The sequence below is a fragment of the Tarenaya hassleriana genome, unplaced genomic scaffold (genome assembly GCF_000463585.1).
Source record: "Tarenaya hassleriana unplaced genomic scaffold, ASM46358v1 Cleome52, whole genome shotgun sequence".
NCBI classification, from domain to species: domain Eukaryota; kingdom Viridiplantae; phylum Streptophyta; class Magnoliopsida; order Brassicales; family Cleomaceae; genus Tarenaya; species Tarenaya hassleriana.
The window spans coordinates 728,653-735,325 of record NW_010967884.1 but is presented as its reverse complement, the minus strand read 5'-3'; the positions used below and the strand labels follow the sequence as shown (position 1 = coordinate 735,325).

The 6,673-nt window shown below is 39.2% G+C and overlaps 2 protein-coding genes across 3 annotated transcripts; one reads left to right on the top strand and one right to left on the bottom strand.

Annotated features, from left to right (window-relative positions):
• The first annotated feature begins 83 nt into the window (after nucleotides 1-83).
• On the top strand, nucleotides 84-1,792 carry LOC104827663 (60S ribosomal protein L19-1-like). Its single transcript, XM_010560881.2, has 5 exons — nucleotides 84-242; nucleotides 706-828; nucleotides 943-1,256; nucleotides 1,381-1,436; nucleotides 1,525-1,792. Exons 1-5 carry the CDS (start codon nucleotides 131-133, stop codon nucleotides 1,547-1,549), a joined length of 630 nt encoding a protein of 209 aa, XP_010559183.1. The 5' UTR covers nucleotides 84-130; the 3' UTR covers nucleotides 1,550-1,792.
• Nucleotides 1,793-2,961: 1,169 nt separating this feature from the next.
• LOC104827662 (nicotinamide adenine dinucleotide transporter 1, chloroplastic) lies at nucleotides 2,962-6,300 on the bottom strand. 2 transcript variants are annotated; one of them, XM_010560879.1, is made up of 10 exons: nucleotides 5,895-6,300; nucleotides 5,636-5,731; nucleotides 5,403-5,509; nucleotides 5,190-5,238; nucleotides 4,895-5,004; nucleotides 4,391-4,485; nucleotides 4,210-4,298; nucleotides 4,030-4,124; nucleotides 3,486-3,765; nucleotides 2,962-3,254 (listed from the first exon to the last, which is right to left on the bottom strand). In XM_010560879.1, the coding sequence occupies exons 1-9, from the start codon at nucleotides 5,962-5,964 to the stop codon at nucleotides 3,529-3,531; spliced, it is 948 nt and encodes a 315-aa protein (XP_010559181.1). In that variant the 5' UTR covers nucleotides 5,965-6,300; the 3' UTR covers nucleotides 2,962-3,254; nucleotides 3,486-3,528. The 2 variants fall into 2 exon arrangements, with proteins under 2 accessions (XP_010559181.1, XP_010559180.1); XM_010560878.2 differs by lacking the exon at nucleotides 2,962-3,254 and having other exon boundaries at nucleotides 3,269-3,765.
• Between the last annotated feature and the right edge of the window lie 373 nt (nucleotides 6,301-6,673).

The following is a 6,673-nucleotide window of genomic DNA, read 5'->3' as shown; positions in this document are numbered from 1 at the left end:
GGGCCCAAGTTTGCGGCGTGGAGAATCAGAAACCCTAGGGCCGAAACCTGCAAGGCATATATAATCTGTAGCCTTTTTGGTCGTCGTTTTCCCTTGGCGGCTGCTCACTAGTTGAAAGGAAGGAGCAAAGATGGTGTCGCTGAAGCTCCAGAAGCGTCTCGCCGCAAGCGTGCTCAAGTGTGGGAAAGGGAAAGTTTGGCTCGATCCTAATGAGGGCAGCGAAATCTCCATGGCGAATTCCCGTACGTTCTTCTCTACAACTCGTTCTACGCATTTCTGTTCGATTTTGATCCTTTTTCTTCCTCCTTGCGATGATCGTTCTGGTTATTGTTTGTCTGATGAATCTGATGTCTGTTAGGAATCTTCTTTGTGTTGATATAGCTGGGATGCATTTTGAAATTTATTCTGATACACTTTCGCTATCTTAAACTTGAGCTTAAGCTCTGCATAGTAGTTATTGCTACTTGGCGTATACGTCGGTACCTGCTTGGCGCTAGGCTTATCGGGTTTTGGATGATTCGGTGTCATGTATGTATATAGATTTGAATAAATGCTGAATTGGTTTCATTGTTTTTGTGGCTCGATTTAAGATGTAGGTAATGGTCCTTGTTTGGAGAATGATTTTCAATTATGATAATTTTAGATGTTATCTTTTGTTCCCGTCACTGTCTGTCAGAAATGGATTTCATTACCGTTATGTTGCAGGCCAGAACATCAGGAAACTTGTCAAGGATGGTTTCATCATCAGGAAGCCGACAAAGATCCACTCTCGATCTCGGGCACGCCGCATGAAGGAGGCCAAAAGAAAAGGGCGTCACTCGGGATACGGTAACGCTTACCTGCTTTGTTCCGAGTTATTTAGTCATATTAGACCCTGAAACTAGGTGGATGTTATACTCTAGTTTCTTGGCTAGATGGAGAGCTTTAACCTCGTTTGTGTAGGTAAACGAAAGGGTACGAGGGAGGCGAGGCTCCCAACCAAGATTTTGTGGATGAGGAGGATGCGTGTTCTGAGACGTTTGCTCCGAAAGTACAGAGAGGCAAAGAAGATTGACAAGCACATGTATCATGACATGTACATGAAGGTGAAGGGTAATGTCTTCAAGAACAAGCGTGTTCTGATGGAGAGTATCCACAAATCTAAGGCCGAGAAGGCGAGAGAGAAGACTTTGTCTGACCAGTTTGAGGCCAAGAGGGCAAAGAACAAGGCGAGCCGAGAGAGGAAGATGGCTAGGCGGGAAGAACGCCTTGCTCAGGTTAGGACAAACCATTCGCCCTGAATCTATCTAAGATTTATTGATAGAGCTTTGACGAGCAAATATCCTTATAAATGACATCAACCCTTTATTTTGGGAAATCTTCTATGATTTTCGTGTATAGGGTCCTGGAGGAGGCAAGGCTGCAGCTGCTGCTACTGCTGCTACCCAAACAACAGAGTGAGTAACATTTGATACTGGTCGATACTGATTTCGATTCTGTTTCTGAGTTGTAACCATTTTAAAAAAAAAATTCTGGGGTTTGCAGGCAATCAAAGAAGTCGAAGAAGTGAAATGTTCTCTGATTTTGTTGCTGTTTCTTTTTGTCGATTTCGTGTTCCTTGGATCCCAGTTTATTTATAATATAAACCTTTTACGTGAAAACGTTTCTGTCTGTGATACATCCGCTGTTGCCTTTGTCCGCATCTGTTGTGGATCTTGAGCGCCTCTTTGTCCGCATCAGTTGTAGGTTATAAGTTGAAGAACCGTCTTCTGGTTTATATGATTTGTTTTAGAGGTGGATGTTTTGGATTTTAGCTCGATCGAGTTTGATTCACGATTTTATTTTTTGAAAAACGGTATATCAAATTAGAACTAGAATTTGATATTCACTTGTACATTTGTTTATAAGATGAATAATTCGTGTTTTAAATTAGTATTCGGTTTATTTGGTTTTATATGAATTATTTTAAATTTGAACCTAATATTATTTTCTTCAGTTTGATTTCGGTTTGGATCAGTTAGAAACTAAATTTCTGAATTGAAGCATATACCGGTCTTTTACCAATGTGTAGTGTGCACCATTTTACAAGTTCAAAAAATTTAATGTGTAAAATTTCAAAAATTTTAATGTGTTTTACCCATTTTGTAAATATTATTATACAATTTGTAATTGAGCTATCGGACAAAACTGAAAATCATCACGAATCACATATCAATGTCGGTCAAAGTGTCTGACTATAAACGTCGTCATGTTTTTATAATATTTTCATATTTATTTTTGATCCACAGCGTTTTTGTACACCACACGCCCATTAAGGCGCGTAACCGTCACGCAACTATTAAATCTGTGTGAGAAGAGAGTAGGGATGTTAAAATGAGTTGACTGGTGGTGACTCATGAGGTAATCTTTTTTTTTGATTTGGGTTAAAACATTTTGAGTTCGAAAAAAAAAGAGAATCGAACTGGTTCGCCATAAACTCGGCTCATGGCGATCCAGTTCAGTGAATCCACACATTCATTCACGATTCAGAAAAAAATTATTTTTATTTTTAAAATTTTAAATAATTTTAAAAAGGATTTATCAAATATAAATATTTGTATTATTTTAAAATATAATAATTATTATTTTTAATTATTTTTATAGTATTTTTATTATATTTAATATTTTATTTTATTTTTAAGTTTTTTGCATCGCGAATTCGAACGATGTGTTCCGAACTGTTTCGACCTGAATAAAAACGGATTTAACGAACTGGGTTGAAAATGAATTGGTTCAAAACGAGATGGTCCGATCTGGTCCGAGGTGACTGGTTTGATATCGAAGAGAGCACAACAAATTCGATTTCTTTTGTAGTTTGAAATTTTTTCAGTCTATAGTAGATGGATTAAAATTATTTAATTTACAATCTACAATCTATACCGTTAAAAAAACGGTATTTATACATAATTAAAGACATAAATGTAAGAAGAGGAACATAGCATGTGTAGTTTTTCAAGACTTGTTTAGACGATCCAATTCCTTTATACAGTAATATTGCTGACAGAAATGGGTAAAAGAAGAAGAAGAAGAAAAAGAAGCAACCACTAATCATTTACTATTTATTATTCCATTTGGTTGAAACTTCCGTCTGGATCCAAAGCTTTTCAACCTCCCTCGCCTCACTCTTCTTCTGATGGTCGATGGAGGATGAGCTGTCATGTTGCTTTAGTCACATGAGGTCCAGCTGTTGGACGATCACGGCGGATGAGAGGAAGAATAATGTGATAATGTCATCTCTGAAGAAAAAAAAAATGAACAATGAGTGCAGTATCCCTTTATCATGAAACAAAACACTTCTCTTTTACCACAACCAATGAACTTTAACTAACAGGATTCTTCAACTAAGATAAATATGGTTTCTTCTGAAATGAATCGGAACATCTCTAATACACTTTTCGTCATCGTCAACCCTCTTTCCTGACACGGAGAGGAAATAAATAAGGTATCGGGTCTCTTGGTCTTACGACCTTCAGTTCAAGCTGATGGTGATGATGATGACATGCTTTGAGCTCAGAGAGTGTGAGGATGAGGGTCAGAAGGCAAATGACTGACGAGGAAGCGACGGATCATCTCGAAGCTGGTGAAAGTGATAACGGCAGCTGGGGTGGTTCTAAGAAGGTTGGTGGCACAGCCTCTGTAGAAACCCGACAATCCGTCCTTCTGGAACACCTTCTTGATGCAGTCCCTTACTCCTGTGTAGCGTTTTTCGCTGTGGTGGCCTTGCTCTTGCAGCCTTGCTCGCACAACCTGCTCCATTTAAGTCATTCTTGCTTAGGGAACAGTCCAAAACACGGATCCAGGTCTACAAGTACAACCAAATGATGATGGGACCAGCTGTAAAACATGTTGACCCATTTAACAAGTTTTTTGTTTTTCAGAAGATAGAGCGGTACCCATTTTCAGACAAGCCAAAACCAAGGAGATGAGCATATTTGTTTTCATTTAAACATATAGTTTAATGGAATGGGAAACAGAGAATGTCAAGAAGTGGAATTGTTTTCGACATAATACCTCGTGTGGGTAGGTTAATGTGGAAGCAAATATCTTTGCAATCGATGAGGCCACTGCTACATCGCGGGCACTAAGTTTATCCGTTGTTGTATTACCTGCCAGAAACCAGATTCAGTTAAAATCCAAAATATTTCACCTTTTCTTGCCTATGCTTTTTTATTCCAGGGATATAAGGAGAACCTTTCTTAGCCAAATAGATTTTGATCTTCTCATACGTGGGGAACTGAATGGCTACATGACTGATACCGGCCAAAGCAGGCACAAGACCACTGTTGCTCATACAAAGAGAAACAGACATTAACAAAGGCATTCAACTGACAACAGAGAAAAGGTTACGATGTTATAACGCAAAATAAAAAACCTGTATAAGCCACGGATTCCTTCCTCGTGAGCTATTCTCCTCAAGGCAGATAGTGTACTTTTGTATGGTACCACACCTGCTCTCATTCCCTGGGTCTGAGAAAAAGGGAAAATAATACTCAGAAAAGAGCTGTATCACTAACTATGGCTTCAAAGAGAACTGAGCTGGCATTCAAAAACATAAAGGGTATGAATATTCTACCAACATGGTATGACAATTTACTAAACAAACATGCAGCAAACAAAAGTTGGTCTTTCATATAAAACGCTGCAGAACTTGGTTGATTCTATCATGGTACAGATTTGCATCTCTGTTACTTAAGAACTAGATGTAAGGTTCAATACTGTATTACTTTTGTCTGAGTCTTGACATCTAAAATTCAATCAAAACAAGGGCAGTTTCCAGAGACTTGACCTAGCCAATATCTTATCATTTACATTGCAAGCTTGATTCACATGATTGCACATATCAAGCAAGAACAATAGCTCATCACAGAAAGCAAACCTGAAGTCTAGTCTTCACAACCCAAAGAGGATTGGTGGCAATTGTAGTTGCAGCTCCAGCACCAGAGGCAGCTATCATGTTAGCGCCAACACTAAGTTTGTGGTCCTCGTCTATATATGAAGCAAAAACAATGAATGATAAACAGGATATCCATCCAGAAAGGTTGAAACAAAAAAGCAATGACAAACAGGATACCTATCCATAAAAGGTTGAAAACCGAGAAATAAAAAGCACAAACTTTACTTCTAAAATCAACATAAAAAACAAAGCAGAGCAGATGAGCTCGTAGACTAACCATTTGAACAGAGGAAGCTCTTGAGCTGGTCATACATTGTAAAATAAACCTGTCAACATAATACAACCAGTTAATACCAGTTCAGTTAAAACAACCTACTTCCTCTAGATACGATTTCAAGGCATAGGGAGAGGAAATAAGCAGATTTCGACAACATAGGTAACCATGGCAAACGAAAACCATAAATATAAATCTAGAAGAAGCATAACACACCGCCCAATTCGGGAGAAGCGCCATCACTGATGGTGAAAGCCCACGGTATAAGCCACGCATCCCTTCTTTCTTAAAAATATGCTCCAGACTACCAACAATCAAACTACCTGATTGAAAGACAATACAAATTGAGATTGGTACAAGAAACTTATGGGTAAGAAACAATCCTCAGCAACAGAACATATTTTCTAACCAAGATAACATGAACTTGTGGGTAAGAAAAAAAAAACAACCTTTGACGCTTCCATCGCCAAGCTTTGGCAGCCCATGAACCTGAAACCTCGTCTTTATAACATCCAGTGGACATACAAACGTAGCGGCAATAACCCCTGAATCGAATTCAAAGCATCATCCAATCAGGCAAACTTCAATCTTAAATCATCGAAATAGGCTGAGACTTTCGATCAAATTGTGATTAAGTTCTGCAGCCAACTACAAAAATTCCTGCCAAACAAGAGAAATCGGCAAGATTGGAGAGAAGAAATCAAATACCAGCGGCGGCACCGGCGCTGGCATTGCACAGGAGGCCCATGGGACTAGGGCCATGAGAATCGCCGGACATCTCTGCGATCTGAACGAAGAAGAGCCTGAAAACGCGCGAATAATTTAACCGAAGAGAACGACAAGAAGGTTTCCTCTCGCGAGAGAGATTTCGCTGCGAACCAGCGTCGCATTGCCGAGAAGGATCCCGCGACAAATTGCGCGACTTTGTAGCGGCCGAGTCGTCGTCGTAGTACTGCCCGTACGCTAACTGAGCCAACCCGAAGAGACAGGGTTTGTCGCAAATCTCTCCGGACAAGGGCGGAGATCAACACGAGACGATCGACGAGATCGAAGAGAATCGAACAGTCGGCGAGGCGATGTTTGTTCTTGGGGGGGGGGTGTTCAAAGAGAGGGAGGATGAGAATTAAAAGCTTTTTCCTTTTTCCTTTTATTTAATTATTTTTTATATGGCTCCTATTTTTTTTAAGTAAATACTAAAATTCAAAACTTTTCCTTTTCTCAGCCAGACGAAACAGAGCGAAGCCTCTGGCCCCACCACCGCATTATACTTCAACGATAAAGTCCTCTCTCTCATCTTATAATATATATATATATATATATACATGTATGTATAATATCCAAATTTCAATGCGTGGTAGGTCCATTGATAAAAGTGTTTTAATGCACTCTAAACATGTTTGGATGCACTCTTAGTATGTTTTGACGCACCTTAAACAAGTTTGGATGCGCACTCTAAAAATGTTTTGATGCACTCTAAACATGTTTGG